Genomic DNA, 16,332 nt, shown 5'->3' with positions numbered 1-16,332 from the left:
CAGGAATAGAAGGCTGAAACTGTTCCAGGAAGAGGGGGCCTGGGAGACCATTTACAAAAAAACTGCTAGCCATCTTTCCCACGCTCTGATTTCTGGTTAAGACTTTGCTGATCTTTTGCAGGAATTTCCGTTTTGAATAGCCCACTGCAGAGTGGCGCAGTGGTAGAGTTGCTGCCTTACAGCACCAGAGGCCCGCGTTTGATCCTGACTACAGGTGCTGCCTGTACCTATGTTCTTCCTGTGTCCGCCTGGGTTTTCTCCGGGTGTTCCGGTTTCCTCCCACGCTCCAAAGACATACAGGGCTGTAGTTTATCTGGCTTTGGTAAAAACTGTAAATTGTCCCTAGTGTGTAGGATAACGCTAGTGTAGGGGGTTGATCGCTGGTCAGGGTGGACTCGGCAGAGTTGCTGTCTTATAGCACTTGCTCCGCTGGATACCCGGGTTCGATCCCGACTTGGGGTGCTGTCTGTACGGAGTTTGTACGTTCTCCATGTGACCGGCGTGGGTTTTCTCCAAGATCTTAGGTTTCCTCCACACTCCAAAGATGTAGGTTCATTGACTTGGTATAAACGTAAAATTGTCCCTCATGTGTGTGTGTGCGTGCGTGTGTAGACAATAGACAATAGACAATAGGTGCAGGAGTAGGCCATTCAGCCCTTCGAGCCAGCACCGCCATTCAATGCGATCATGGCTGATCACTCTCAATCAGTACCCCGTTCCTGCCTTCTCCCCATACCCCCTCACTCCGCTATCCTTAAGAGCTCTATCCAGCTCTCTCTTGAAAGCATCCAACGAACTGGCCTCCACTGCCTTCTGAGGCAGAGAATTCCACACCTTCACCACTCTCTGACTGAAAAAGTTCTTCCTCATCTCCGTTCTAAATGGCCTACCCCTTATTCTTAAACTGTGGCCCCTTGTTCTGGACTCCCCCAACATTGGGAACATGTTTCCTGCCTCTAATGTGTCCAATCCCCTAATTATCTTATATGTTTCAATAAGATCCCCCCTCATCCTTCTAAATTCCAGTGTATACAAGCCCAATCGCTCCAGCCTTTCAACATACGACAGTCCCGCCATTCCGGGAATTAACCTAGTGAACCTACGCTGCACGCCCTCCATAGCAAGAATATCCTTCCTCAAATTTGGAGACCAAAACTGCACACAGGTAGTGTTAGTGTGCAGAGATCGCCGGTGTGGACTCGCTGGGCCAATGGGCCTGTTTCAGTAAAACTAAAAACTAAAACTACACCAAATAATTCTCCAAGGATGGATCGACCCCTTGTTCAACCACTGGAAGTTTTTCCACTTTGGCCAAAGTTCTTGAATGATTCCTACTTCTGTCAACTTATCCTGCTTCTGCCAAGATTTGTATGCAATGTAACAACAACAACAACATGCACGTACAACCCAGCATTTTCACACCAGTCTATATCCACATATTTGCAACGGTCCCAATGAATGCTACTCAGACCAGAGGATCTGACTGTTCTCATGTAACATCACTTGCCTGAGTAGTGCTTTGCCAGTTGATGGAGCAGAAAAAAAAAAAAAACCTGCCTCTTGAACACCTAATACTTATTCAAAGCAATATCCCCCAAAAACGTCCAAATGATTGCATAACCCACAACTTAACTTTACTTTAGAGATATAGTGCGGAAACAGGCCCTTCGGCCCACCGAGACCGCGCCCACCAGTGATCACCCCCCTGCACTAGCACTATCCCACACACAAGGGACAATTTACAATTTTTACCAAAGCCAGTTAAACTACAACCCTGTACGTCTTTGGAGTGTGGGAGAAAATCGGAGCACCCGGAGAAAACCCACGTGGTCACAGGGAGAAGGTACAAACTCCGTACAAAGGGCACCCGTAGTCAGGATCAAAACCAGGTTCCTGGCATTGTAAGGCGGCAATTCTCCCACTGCCTTAGTAACTAGAAGCCACTTAAATGTTATGAAGTGTTTGGAAGAAACTCTGGAAGCAACAAGAATCCATGTAAATATTTAAATCTTTGTGGTGTTGTAAGCTCTGCTATGGCCAGTTCCAACTAAAAGTGATATTAAAATGAGACCAGTGAGGAAAACCAAATAGTTCATTCACAATTTTACCTAAGCCTATTGCAAGTGCTAAGTGTATTTTTCAGCCTCCTTAATCCCTGCTGCAATTGTACTTGCCCTAACCGTGAAAGAGCATTAAAGCACTGAACAGCGCTAATTGAGGATGTGACCAGGAGGCCCATGAGCTTCATAAGACAGCTATAAATACTCATCTCGCGTACATTTTTACATTGACAAAATGCAGAGCAGCTCCTCAGACTAACGATGTGCAAATAATCTGGTTGCAAGTACGTCAGCGAACATTTGTTTCGATCATAGAACAAAAACATGCAAAACAGATCTCCAACCACAACTATTGATGAAAGATATTTTCTCCCCGTAGACGTTTCTACAGAACAATAGTTTAAACAAAATAACCAACAATCAATGAAGTGGCACAGTCGGTAGGACTGCTGTCTCACAGAGTCAGAGACCAGGGTTTGAACCTGACCTCGGGTGCTGTTTGCGTGGAGTTTGCACGTTCTCACTGGGAACCCATGGGTTTCATCTGGGTGCTCCGGTTTCCTCCAACTTTCCAAAGGCGTGTTGGTTTGTAGGTTGGAGCTGCAGATGCTCGTTCAAACCAAAGATAGACACAAAAAGATGGAGTAACTCAGCTGTTCAGACAGGGTCTGAAGAAGGGTCTCGACCCGAAACATCACTTATTCCTCTTCTCCAGGTTGCTGCTGTCTGACCCGCTGAGTTACTTCAGCTTTTTGTGTCTATCTTTGGTTTGTAGGTTAATTGCCCTCTGTTAATTGCCCCTAGTGTGTTGGGAGTGGAAGAGAAAGGGTGATAACATGGAACTAGTGTGAATGGGTGATCGATGGTCGGCGTAGACTTGGTGTTTCCATACTTGTATCTCTCAATCAATCAATCAATCCAATCAATCAGTCAAAATTCAATCCAGGATGAAAAAAGGTTGTAAAAACAATTTTGAATTGGCAAAAAAAAAAACAATGAATACCTTAAATCTTCTCAAAACTGTTTCGCTGTGCAAGGGAAGGAATAAGTAGTGGTGTGTGGGTGGAAAGACTATTGGGAATAGTGAAAGCGAAAAAGATTGTGCAAGTCATGTGCAAGCCACAGCAGATAATCCTCCAACACTTTCGTCACCTCCAACCCGGATCCCACTACTGGCCACATCTTCCCATCTCCACCCCTTTCTGCTTTCCGCAGAGACCGTTCCCTCCGAAACTCCCTGGTCAACTCGTCCCTTCCCAACCAAACCACCCCCTCCCCAGGTACTTTCCCCTGCAACCGCAGGAGATGCAACACCTGTCCCTTTTCCTCCCCCCTCGACTCCGTCCAAGGACCCTGACAGTCTTTCCAGGTGAGGCAGAGGTTCACTTGCACCTCCTCCAACCTCATCTACTGTATCCGCTGTTCCAGGTGTCAACTTCTGTGCACCGGCGAGATCAAACACCTCTGCTCAGTCGGCCTTAACCTACCTGATCTCCCGGTTGCTCAGCACTTTAACTCCCCCTCACATTCCTAATCTGACCTTTCTGTCCTGGGCCTCCTCCATTGTCAGAGTAAGGCCCAGCGCAAATTGGAGAAACAGCACCTCATATTTCGCTTGGGTAGCTTACACCCCAGCGGTATGAACATTGATTTCTCTAACATCAAATAGCCCTTGCTTTCCCTCTCTCTCCATCCCCTCCCCCTTCCCAGTTCTCCCACCAGTCTTACTGTCTCCGACTACATTCTATCTCTGTCCCGCCCCCTCCCATGACATCAGTCTGAAGAAGGGTCTCGACCCGAAACATCACCCATTCCTTCTCTCCGGAGATGCTGCCTGTCCCGCTGAGTTACTCCAGCATTTCGTGTCTACCTCGTGCAAGTCAATCTTGCTTAGGCTTCATACCGCACTCCCATCGATATTTGACCACGAATCGAATGGTGGAGCACTTACACTCTCCTAAGAGACTAATTGAAGTGCAGTCCCATCAGAGAATGCTTATTAACAATGATTTTACAACAGGATTAGAAATATAGATTTCCCTGACCCTTTGCCCCCTTTGCTGCCACCGGTCATGAAAAAGATAGCATAATATTTCACTGGTATTGATGGCTTTAACCAGGTTGCCATTATTAATGCACAAGTCAACATTATTATTATTTGGCTGCATTTCCAATTCTGACTTATGTGTCCTTCACAGATATAATCACCTGCTACCGTGAAAGTATGAGAAGCCAGGCAACTATTGCTCCTTGGTTCCAAGGTTCACAACCAGCTATTTCAATACAGTTTTTGTTTCCGGCTGCAAGCGCAACACTCTACCTCTTTAGGTTGTGGTTAAGTCAATGAATCAGTAATTCAGGTGCCTGGACGGTTGATCGCAGAACATGGCTTCAAACCCTCCAACAATAAATGTAGTGATTCATGCTTTCTTACAGTTGGTATTAGCAATGGTTATCACAGTCATAAAGGCCCAACAAAGGATGTGCTTTCTGCAGCAACTGAGGAAACACAATCTGCCACTGGCAATGATGGTCCAATTCTATATTGCTATCATTGAGTCGGTCCTCACCTTCTCCATCATGGTCTGGTTTGGCTCAGCCACCAAGCACGACATCCGGAGGCTGCAGCGCATCGTTCAATCAGCTGAGAAGGTTGTTGGCTGCAACCTTCCCCCCATTGACGAACTGTACACTGCAAGGGTCAGGAAGCGAGCGGGCAAGATCATCTCTGACCACTCTCACCCTGACCACAAAATCTTTGAAGCACTTCCTTCTGGAAGGCCACTCCGGACTGTCGAAGCAGCCACAGCCAGACATAAAAATAGCTTTTTTTCCACGAGTAGTAGCTCTACTCAATAACCAGAGTCTGTAGTTTCTTTTTTGCTCTGGTTTATTTACACCCACATGTTTAGACCATAATGTTGTATCCTTATTGTTTTGATGTGGTTATGCTTTATTCTTAATTGTTAACTGTATGTTTGTGTTGTCATTTGTGAGCGGAGCACCAAGGCACATTGCTTGCATATGCATACTTGGCCAATAAACTTATTCATTCATTCATTCATGAAACCACATAGAACTGTGAACAATACAGCACAGAAACAAGACCCTATGCCCAACATCTCTGCATGAACCATGAGGTCATTCTAAACTAATTCCATTCACCTATATATGATCCATATCCCTCTATCCCCTGCATATTGACAATAGGTGCAGGAGTAGGCCATTCGGCCCATCGAGCCAGCACCACCATTCAATGTGATCATTCTCAATCAGTACCCCGTTCCTGCCTTCTCCCCATACCCCCTGACTCCGTTATCCTTAAGAGCTTTATCTAGCTCTCTCTTGAATGCATTCAGAGAACTGGCCTCCACTGCCTTCTGAGGCAGAGAATTCCACAGAGAATTATGTATGTGTCGGTCTGAATGCTTCTTAAATATTGCTCTTGGATCTACCTTGACTATCTCCCCTGGCATGCATCCCACCTAACATACTCTGTGTGAACAATGTGTTTTGCAAATCTCCCCTAAACATTCCACCTCTCACTTTAAAACTATGCCCTTTGTTGCAATTTAACATTTCCACCCCGGGGAAAATGGCTCAGGCCATCTCTCCTTTCGATGCCTCTCATAATTTTATGTGCTTCTATCAAGTCACCCTCTCAGCGTCCAGCGCTGCGGAGAAACTATCCAAGTTTGTCCAACCTCTCCTTATGGATAGACGCAAAATGCTGGAGTAACTCAACATGTCAGGCAGCATCTCTGGAGAAACAGAATACGTGATGTTTCGAGTCGGAACCTTCTTCAGACAGTCTCTCCAGAGATGTTGCCCTGACCTGCTGAGTTACTACAGCCTTTTGTGTCTATCTTCATTATAAACCAGCATCTGCAGTTCCTTCCTGCACATTTCCTTATAGATGTACTCCAACCCAGGCATTATTCTGGCAAACCTTTTTCTGCATCCTTTCCAAAGCCTTCACTTCCTTCTTATAGTGCAATAACCAGAACCGGCACACAAATCTACAAATGTGGCCTAAACATTGTTTTATAGACCCGTCATTGTGATTGACTTAGCGGCCATCCACATTGACCCAGAAAGCTACATATAGCTCCAATTTACATACTCAATTCCACAATTGCACACCTTTACCATCCCATCCACTTACATTGCTATGGACTAGCACCCCAAGATCCCTCTTTTCACCCCGAGATCACTCTTTTCAATGCTCCTCAGGGTCCTGCGATTTACTGTGTCCTCTCCTCTTGCATTTGGCCTCCGAAGATGCAACACCTCACACTTGTCCAGATTAATCTCCATCTGCTAGTTCCCTGCACAAGCTTCCAACCGATCTATATCCTGCTGGTTCTCTATTATCTGAAGATCTGAAGATCTATCTTGCTGTCCACAACTCCACCGATTTTAGTGTCATCTGCAAAACTCGCTAATCAGACCATCTACAATTTCATCAAAGTCATTAATATATATCACAAGTACCCAGAGGTCACAGCAATGATCCATTCAAAACACCTCCAGTCAGAAAAGCATCCCTCTATCATTACCCTCTGTCTTCTATGAACATGCCAATTTTGGGTCCAATTTACCAACTCATTTTTGATCCCACGTGACTTAATAGTCTTCGAGTCATTTCTCAGCTAGACAGCAGAGAAATAGGCCCTTCAGCCCCACTCATTCATGCCAGCCACGTTGCCCAACCTAGCAGGTCCCACTTGCATACAACAGCTCCATGTACCTATCCAAATGTTTTTTTTTTAAATGTTGTATTTGCACCCACCTTCGTCTGGCAACTCGGTCCATATACCCACCACCCTGTGTTACAAAGGTTGCCCTTCAAGTCCTCTTTAAATATTATTTTTTTTATTGCTTTTTCGGAATAGCATACAAAAACAATTAACATAACATAATATAACATAACATAACGCGGCACATCAACAACAAGGTCACTTTTAGGCACCTAAAGGCACTTTAAATATAAAGGAAGTAAGGCACATTTCTGCTGTAGTACATTTAAAAATATATATAATTTTTTTAATATACTACAGCAGAAATATATATATATATATATACTGTTCCCGCCTTTAATAACCTAACCAGACAATAATCACAATGAAAATAAAGGCAGTCAGCAGTTCACTACAAGGCCTCTTTAAATCTTTCCTCTCTCATGTAAAAGCCTATGCATCCTTATAATCTTCTGGGCCAGCCTACCCGGAGGGAATTTGTCAATAGGCTTTAGACAACGTAGACAACATCCACGTAGACAACATACACTTCTGTACCTTCATCACTCATTTTCATCATTTCCACAAAACAAAAATTAAATATGTGATAGAAGGATAGAAGGAATAGATGACGTTTCTCTCTGGATAGGAATGGATGACGTTTCGGGTCAGGACCCTTCTTCAGACTGAGACCCGATCAGTCTGAAGAAGGGTTTCAACCCAAAACAATAGACAATAGGTGCAGGAGTAGGCCATTCGGCCCTTCGAGTCAGTCATACATAAGACAGTCCCGCCATTCCGGGAATTAACCTAGTGAACATACACTGCACTCCCTCAATAGCAAGAATGTCCGTCCTCAAATTTGGAGACCATATCTGCACTCAGTACACCAGGTGCGGTCTCACTAGGGCCGTCCCTGCACAACTGCAGAAGGACCTCTTTGCTTCTATGCTGAACTCCTCTTGTCATGAAGGCCAACATGCCATTACTTTACTTCACTGCCTGCTGTACCTGCATGCCAACTTTCAGTGATTCCTTCTATCCGGAGATGCTCCCTGCCCCGCTGTGTTACTCCAGCACTTTGTGTCTATCTGCAGTTCTTTGTTTCTGCACAGGGAAGGATTTCTGACATCCTTACCCACTTTGACCTCCATGTGACCTCAATTATAATTGATTTCACGGCCTTCCACTGTGACGCAGCAAGCTACTCGGTTTACAGATGTGGGATGGACAATGGATGGCCATCCAGCTATCAGCACAGTGACGCAGGCAGCTTGCAGAGATGCTGCCTCACAGCTCCAGTGACGCTGATTCAATCCTGACCTCCGAAGGTCAACGTGTGGAGTTGTTGCTGTGACCTGGTAGCGGGTTTCCTCCGAGTTCAAAGTTTCCACCCACTTGCAGGGTAATCGGGGAATTAGCTACATTGCGTAAATGATCAGCCATGATCACATTGAATGGCGGTGCTGGCTCGAAGGGCCGAATGGCCTCCTCCTGCACCTATTGTCTATTGCAAAAATGAATGGTAGAATCAGAGGGGTGTTAGGTGGCAATGTGGAAAGAATAGGTTACAGGTAGGGATGGGATTATTCTGTAAAACCAGCAGACTGGATGGGCCAAAATGCTCCCTTCTCATAAGGTCACATAGGAGTAAAATTAGGCCGTTCAGCCCATCACGTCTACTCCGCCATTTAATCATGGCTGATCTATCTCTCCCTTCTAACCCCATTCTCCTGCCTTCTCCCTATAACCCCTGATACCCATACTAATAAAGAATTAGTACATTAGTATATGCTGCCTGACCTGCTGAGTTACTCCGGCATTTTGTGAATAAATCGATTTGTACCAGCATCTGCAGTTATTTTCTTATACTAATAAAGAATCTATCCATCTCTGTCTTAAAAAATATCCACTGACTTGGCCTCCACAGCCTTCTGTCGCAAAGAATTCCACAGATTCACCACCTTCTGACTAAATATATTTCTTCCCATCTCCTTCCTAAAGGAACATCCTTTAATTCTGAGGCTATGACCTCTAGTCGTAGACTCTCCCACTGGTGGAAACATCCTCTCCACATCCACTCTATCCAAGCCTTTCACAATTCTGTACTTTTCAATGAGGTCCCCCCCTCATTCTTCTAGACTCCAGCGAGTACAGGCCCAATGCCGACAAACGTTCATCACAGGTTAACCCACTCATTCCTGGGATTATTCTTGTGAACTTCGTTGTCATTTCTATGTCAGTATAGCACAGGAACAGGCCCTTCGGCCCCAGAAGGGTTATAGAGAAATATGGACTTCTCTCATAACTTAAAATGTTGGTATTTTACCGTTTGGAATGACTGTTTCTGCTGTTAAATAATTAGTTAAATAATATGATACTCGAGATGAATTTGTTGTTTTAATTAAACACCTGACAACTGGGGTTGAAAAACCAAAAACGAGAGCCTTTCAAAAAGGAACAGGGAAAAAAACGTCACAGCATTTTTTCAGAAGACATCCCATTGTGTACAGTTTTGGTCTCCTAATCTGAGGAAAGACATTCTTGCCATAGAGGGAGTACAGAGAAGGTTCACCAGATTGATCCCTGGGATGGCAGGACTTACATATGAAGAAAGACTGGATAGACTGGGCTTGTACTCGCTGGAATTTAGAAGACTGAGGGGGGATCTTATTGAAACATATAACATTCTTAAGGGGTTGGACAGGCTAAATGCGGGAAGATTGTTTGCGGGAAGATTGTTCCCGATGTTGGGGAAGTCCAGAACCAGGTGTCACAGCTTAAGGATAAGGGGGAAGTCTTTTAGGACCGAGATGAGAAAACATTTCTTCACACAGAGTGGTGAGTCTGTGGAATTCTCTGCCACAGAAGGTAGTTAAGGCCAGTTCATTGGCTATATTTAAGAGGGAGTTAGATGTGGCCCTTGTGGCTAAAGGGATCAGGGGTTATGGAGAGAAGGCAGGTACAGGCTACTGAGCTGGATGATCAGCCATGATCATATTGAATGGCGGTGCAGGCTCGAAGGGCCGAATGGCCTACTCCTGCACCTATGTTTCTATGTTTCAAGGTCAGTGGAAGTGCGGAAGACGGGCCGGATTGCGGAGGCGTTCGTTTGTTTGGTCAAGGAGACCGGAGGGTATACATAGGACGCGGAACCGGCGGCAGAGGAAGGAAATCGTGAAAAGCAAAACCGACCCGGGGTGGAGGCAGAGTTACTTTATCCCCATCAAACACTTCCCCAAAGCCAAACCCACCTGGGCTGCGGGGAGGGAGGGAGGGAGGGAGAGAGGGAGGGAGGGAGGGAGAGAGGGAGAGAGGGAGGGGGGGAGAGAGAGGGAGGGAGGGGGGAGAGAGGGAGGGGGGAGAGAGGGAGGGGGGAGAGAGGGAGGGGGGAGAGAGGGAGGGGGGAGAGAGGGAGGGGGGAGAGAGGGAGGGGGGAGAGAGGGAGGGGGGAGAGAGGGAGGGGGGAGAGAGGGAGGGGGGAGAGAGGGAGGGGGGAGAGAGGGAGGGGGGAGAGAGGGAGGGGGGAGAGAGGGAGGGGGAGGGGGAGAGAGGGAGGGGGGAGGGGGAGGGGGGAGGGAGGGAGGGGGGAGAGAGGGAGAGAGGGAGAGAGGGAGAGAGGGAGAGAGGGAGAGAGGGAGAGAGGGAGAGAGGGAGAGAGGGAGGGGGGAGAGAGGGAGGGGGGAGAGAGGGAGGGGGGAGAGAGGGAGGGGGGAGAGAGGGAGGGGGGAGAGAGGGAGGGGGGAGAGAGGGAGGGGGGAGAGAGGGAGGGGGGAGAGAGGGAGGGGGGAGAGAGGGAGGGGGGAGAGAGGGAGGGGGGAGAGAGGGAGGGGGGAGAGAGGGAGGGGGGAGAGAGGGAGGGGGGAGAGAGGGAGGGGGGAGAGAGGGAGGGGGGAGAGAGGGAGGGGGGAGAGAGGGAGGGGGGAGAGAGGGAGGGGGGAGAGAGGGAGGGGGGAGAGAGGGAGGGGGGAGAGAGGGAGGGGGGAGAGAGGGAGGGGGAGAGAGGGAGGGGGGAGAGAGGGAGGGGGGAGAGAGGGAGGGGGGAGAGAGGGAGGGGGGAGAGAGGGAGGGGGGAGAGAGGGAGGGGGGAGAGAGGGAGGGGGGAGAGAGGGAGGGGGGAGAGAGGGAGGGGGGAGAGAGGGAGGGGGGAGAGAGGGAGGGGGGAGAGAGGGAGGGGGGAGAGAGGGAGGGGGGAGAGAGGGAGGGGGGAGAGAGGGAGGGGGGAGAGAGGGAGGGGGGAGAGAGGGAGGGGGGAGAGAGGGAGGGGGGAGAGAGGGAGGGGGGAGAGAGGGAGGGGGGAGAGAGGGAGGGGGGAGAGAGGGAGGGGGGAGAGAGGGAGGGGGGAGAGAGGGAGGGGGGAGAGAGGGAGGGGGGAGAGAGGGAGGGGGGAGAGAGGGAGGGGGGAAGAGAGGGAGGGGGGAAGAGAGGGAGGGGGGAAGAGAGGGAGGGGGGAAGAGAGGGAGGGGGGAAGAGAGGGAGGGGGGAAGAGAGGGAGGGGGGAAGAGAGGGAGGGGGGAAGAGAGGGAGGGGGGAAGAGAGGGAGGGGGGTAGAGAGGGAGGGGGGAAGAGAGGGAGGGGGGAAGAGAGGGAGGGGGGGAAGAGAGGGAGGGGGGAAGAGAGGGAGGGGGGAAGAGAGGGAGGGGGGAAGAGAGGGAGGGGGGAAGAGAGGGAGGGGGGAAGAGAGGGAGGGGGGAAGAGAGGGAGGGGGGGAGAGAGGGAGGGGGGGAGAGAGGGAGGGGGGGAGAGAGGGAGGGGGGGAGAGAGGGAGGGGGGGAGAGAGGGAGGGGGGAGAGAGGGAGGGGGGAGAGAGGGAGGGGGGAGAGGCAGTGTGGATAAAGTTACCTACTCAATAAATGAACAAAGTTTGGATGGATTGAGGTTAGCAGCAGATTGAGCGAGGCGGGCCCACGCTTCAATTGACGCATGAACTTGCATCCTGCAAGGACGCGGGGTTGGACCACGTAAGCCGCAGCGCTTCCGCGTTCTCATTGCAATCCCAAAGACCCAGTGTGCGGCCAACGCCGTCTCCCGTTAAACGCCTCCATCCCAGCAATGGATGCAGAGCGCAGAGCCACACCACCACCCAAAGGCGTGCCCACCACGGATCGATCAGCCACGGGATTATACGTTACAGTCTGAAGAAGGGTCTCGACCCGAAACCTCACCCATTCCTTCTCTCCCCAGATGCTGCCCGACCTGCTGAGTTACTCCTGCATCTTGTGAATAAATCGATTTGTACCAGCATCTGCAGTTATTTACCTTATACTACGGGATTATACATCACAGGTGTGTACATCACCTGGCTGCTGATCGCCTTAGAGGGGTTTTTCTTTTTATTCCCCTCCCCTTCTTTAGTCTTTAGTATAAAAGACATTATACCAAAAGGCACTTATTCACAAAATGCTGGAGTAACTCAGCAGGTCAGGCAGCATCTCGGGAGAGAAGGGATGGGTGACGATTCAGGTCGAGACCCTTCACTCAGATCAGACCGAGACGCTGGCCCGACCCGCTGAGTTACTCCAGCGTTTTGTGAATAAACACCTTCGATTCGTGCCAGCTTCCAGCAGTCATCTTCTGATGCTGAAAGTCACGTTTTGTTGCTTTAATTGCGCCGGCGTGGTGCGATGAAAGCGGGGCTTTGCTGCGTATGTTGGTTGGCAGCGTATCAGACGGAGTCTGAGGTCGATCCGAAAGCAACGCAGTGCAGCAAGCGGAGACAGTGCAAGACGGGGAAATGCGAGCGGATTGGTGGAGGGAGAGAGGGGAGAGGGGAGAGAGGGAGGGGGAGAGGGAGAGGGAGAAGAGGGGGGTTCACATTTATTGACATCCACGCATCTATCTCCCCAGCCCCTCAATTCTCCCCCCTCCCCTCAATTCTCCCCTCCCCTCAATTCTCCCCCCCTCCCCTCCCCTCAATTCTCCCCCCTCCCCTCCCCTCCCCTCCTCTCCCTCTTCCGATGAAAACCAAACAAGATATTCTCCACTCATTTCCACCTACCTTGTGCATCCCCTCCGCTGGTCAACACGCCGATGGCTTTGACGTTTTCCGGGAGATGGTTGAGGAAGGATTTCATGTCTCCCTGCGACACATCTTTATCGCCCATTTGGGGGAGCGTCTGTCTGGTCGCCTTACAGTTTTGCAAATAAATTAATTAATTAAAAACCAAATTAAAAAAGAGAGAGAGAGAGGACAAAGTTTGCACGTAAGCCTCTCCTGGATGAGGTGGAATTAGCTGAGGTGTTGCAATGGGGCAGGGAGGTGCTGCCTCTCCGCTCTGTGTGCCTCTGTCTGTCTGTGTGTGTCCGTCCTGCGGCTTATCTTCACTCTAGCCCGGGTTCCCACGCTCCCCTTACTGCCAACCCCTCCCAGCGCCGCCGCCACCACTACCCCCCAGCCCACCGTCTCTCAAGCAAAACCTGACCCGCCCCTATTGTGCCGTCAAAAGCCGAGAGAGAGAGTGACATCCTCGCTGGCCTGTTGCCTGTCGGCGGTTCCCCAAACCCAGCCAGTCAGGAGCAGAGATTATGCAATGGGGCGTATGTGTGTGTGTGTGTGAGAGAGAGAGAGAGAGAGAGAGAGAGAGAGAAGGTGGAGAGAGAGAGAGAGAAGGTGGAGAGGGAGAAAGAGAAACAGAGAGAGAGAGAGAGAGAGAGAGAGAGAGAGAGGGGTATATGCCCAAGTTAGGTTGTGTCACTTTCCCACCTTTCTGTCATTCCTTGGTGCTGGACTTTCATAAGAGATAGGAGCAGAATTAGACCATTCAGGTCTACTCCGCCATTCAATCATAGCTGATCTATCATAACAAGATAACTGCAGATGCTGGTACAAATCGAAGGTTTTTTTATTCACAAAATGCTGGAGTAACTCAGCGGGTCAGGCAGCATCTCAGGAGAGAAGGAATGGGGGACGTTTCGGGTCCCGAAACGTCCCCCATTCCTTCTCTCCTGAGATGCTGCCTGACCTGCTGAGTTACTCCAGCATTTTGTGAATAGCTGATCTATCTCTCCCTCCTAACCCCATGCTCCCTCCTAACCTACCTTCTCCCCATAGCCCCTGACACCCCGTACTAATCAAGAATCTATCTATCTCTGCTTTAATATATATATATATATATATATATATATATATATATATATACAGTCTGACTTTGCCTCCACAGCGACTTTCCGCTCGCTCTGCGTCTGGTCGCTACGACCAGGAAGTTCAACAGCCTCCCCTGACACACTGACATGCCGACCTTTTTTTTCCCTCCCTTTGTAATTATAACCTTCAGAGTCCGTTTATTATTGTAACTCAAACATTGCACTTTTCCTCGCTTCAGTTCAGCCGCTCTCCCCTGTGACAGCTTGGCATGCCGGCATCTGGGCTCCGTGTGTCAGGGCGAACTTAGAGTGGTACAGCATGGAAACAGACCCTTTCGACCCAACTTGCCCACGCCAGCCAACAAAACATGTCCCAGTTACACTATCCCCACCGGCCCGCGTTTGGTCCATGTCCCTCCAAACCTGCCCTATCCATGTACCTGTCTGTTTCTTAAACGTTGTGATAGTCCCTGCCTCAACTACCTCCTCTGGCAGCTTGTTCCAAACACCCACCACCCTTTGTGTGAAAAAGGTACCCCTCAGATTCCTTTTAAATCTGTTCCCCTTCCTTCACCTTAAACTTTTGTCCTCTGCTCCTCGATTCCCCTACTCTGGGCAAGAGACTGTTCATTACCCGATCTATTCCTCTCATGATTTTATACACAAACTTGTCTCGTGGTCTCCATCCATTAAAACGGAGACATATAAATATACAACAATGACACTGTATATTGTAAGTGGACGTCCCATGGCTTTGCTCGAAAGCTTTGGACGGGAGAGTTTTGTTAGCGAACTGTCTGGAAACACATTTTTTATAGGCATTTTCTTTCCAATTCCCTGGTGTGGATGCAAATATTCTCAATGGTTCTCTTTCAAGATATATTGATGGTTTGCACTGAAACACCTTTCATAGCTCACAGGCAATAAGTTAATGCAAATAACGTTAGAGTTTTCGTCGTCAATGGTTTTGTAGGTGAATAAAATGATCTATCTACTTACAGAAGAAGGGTCTCGACCCGAAAGGTCACCCACTCCTTTTCTCCGGCGATGCTGCCTGATGCACTGAGTTACTCCAGCTTTTTGTGTCACCTTACAACCAGATCTCGAAAACAGTCTGGCAGCGGTGGTGGCGCATAGGAGATAACGTCTGGCAAGGTCACACGAATAAACTAACGACACAACAGAAGGGCACAAAGTGACTCAGCGGGGCAGACAGCATCTTTGGAGAACATGGATCGGTCGGGCCCCTTCTTCAGAGATGCTGCCCTGCCCGCTAAGTTACTCCAACACTTTGTGTCACTTTTTGTTGAGTAAACCAGCACCTGTAGGTCCTTGTTTCTAGCAATACCATTGGACTGTTGCTAAATCCCTGGAATTGGAACTGAGAGTTTAAAGAACACACTGACCAGCGCTGTTTTACGTTGTTGCCTTGGGTAATATGCTTCAGTGAGACCTGCTATCCTAATTCATGTTTCTCAGCTAAATCAAACATCCAAAACAGCCCACGCTGTACCTTGGCTCACTGCAATCTCATTCTTTCTGTCCAATTTTAAACGTGGGCATGAAGATGGCTATCTCTCTTTTTGCCACTCTAACTGTTATCTCTGAATAGTCGCAAGTGTGGCCAATCTATTTAACTAGGCATGTCATAGGCAATTAACAGCTATAAGGAGCTGCATAACTCCATAAGGAAAACTCAAATTGCTGAAGTATTCAGCGGGTCATGCAGCATCTGCGGAGGGAGTCTGAAGAAGGGGTCGGGACCCGAAACGTCACCCATTCCTTCTCTCCGGAGCTGCTGCCTGACCCGCTGAGTTACTCCAGCATTTTGTGGGTATCTGTGGAGGGAATGTGAATAGACGACGTTTCGGTTCAGGACCCGGTTCATAGAAGGGTCTCGACCCGAAACGGCGCGTATCTATTCCATCCACAGATGATGCCGGCCTGGCCCGCTGAGTTACTCCAGCACCTTGTGCTTTGCTCAAATACTGTCTTGAGCCAAGTTCTTCACATGACGTTTTAGGCGATCTTTAGACGGGGGATCAATAGACAATAGGTGCAGGAGGAGGCCATTCGGCCCTTCGAGCTAGCACCACCATTCAATGTGATAATGGCTGATCATTCTCAATCAGTATCCCATTCCTGCCTTCTCCCCATACCCCCTGACTCCGCTATCATTAAGAGCTCTATCTAACTCTTTCTTGAAAGCATCCAGGGAATTGGCCTCCACTGCCTTCTGAGGCAGAGAATTCCACAGCTTCACAACTATCTGAGTGAAAAAATCTTTCCTCATCTCTGTTCTAAATGGCCTACCCCTTATCCTTAAACTGTGGCCCCTGGTTCGGGACTCCCCCAACATTGGGAACATGTTTCCTGCCTCTAACGTGTCCAATTCCTTAATCTTATATGTTTCATATGATCGTGCCTGTTCTTTTCCTCTTTGACGCCAC

The 16,332-nt window shown here is 49.0% G+C and overlaps 1 protein-coding gene across 4 annotated transcripts in view; it reads right to left on the bottom strand.

Moving 5' to 3' along the window:
- Positions 1-13,193, bottom strand: part of pfkpa (phosphofructokinase, platelet a) — a 115,542-nt gene extending 102,349 nt beyond the window's left edge. For 3 of the 4 annotated variants that reach the window (XM_078425205.1, XM_078425196.1, XM_078425215.1), the window contains exon 1: positions 12,798-13,192. In XM_078425205.1, the coding sequence (XP_078281331.1) occupies positions 12,798-12,903 (106 nt within the window). In that variant the 5' untranslated portion in view covers positions 12,904-13,192. Of the gene's footprint in view, positions 1-12,797 lie in introns of all 4 variants that reach the window. The other variant, XM_078425223.1, reaches the window with a different exon arrangement.
- Between the last annotated feature and the right edge of the window lie 3,139 nt (positions 13,194-16,332).

This window comes from Rhinoraja longicauda, chromosome 2, assembly GCF_053455715.1.
Source record: "Rhinoraja longicauda isolate Sanriku21f chromosome 2, sRhiLon1.1, whole genome shotgun sequence".
NCBI classification, from domain to species: Eukaryota; Metazoa; Chordata; class Chondrichthyes; order Rajiformes; family Arhynchobatidae; genus Rhinoraja; species Rhinoraja longicauda.
This window is presented reverse-complemented; position numbering and strand designations above follow the sequence as displayed.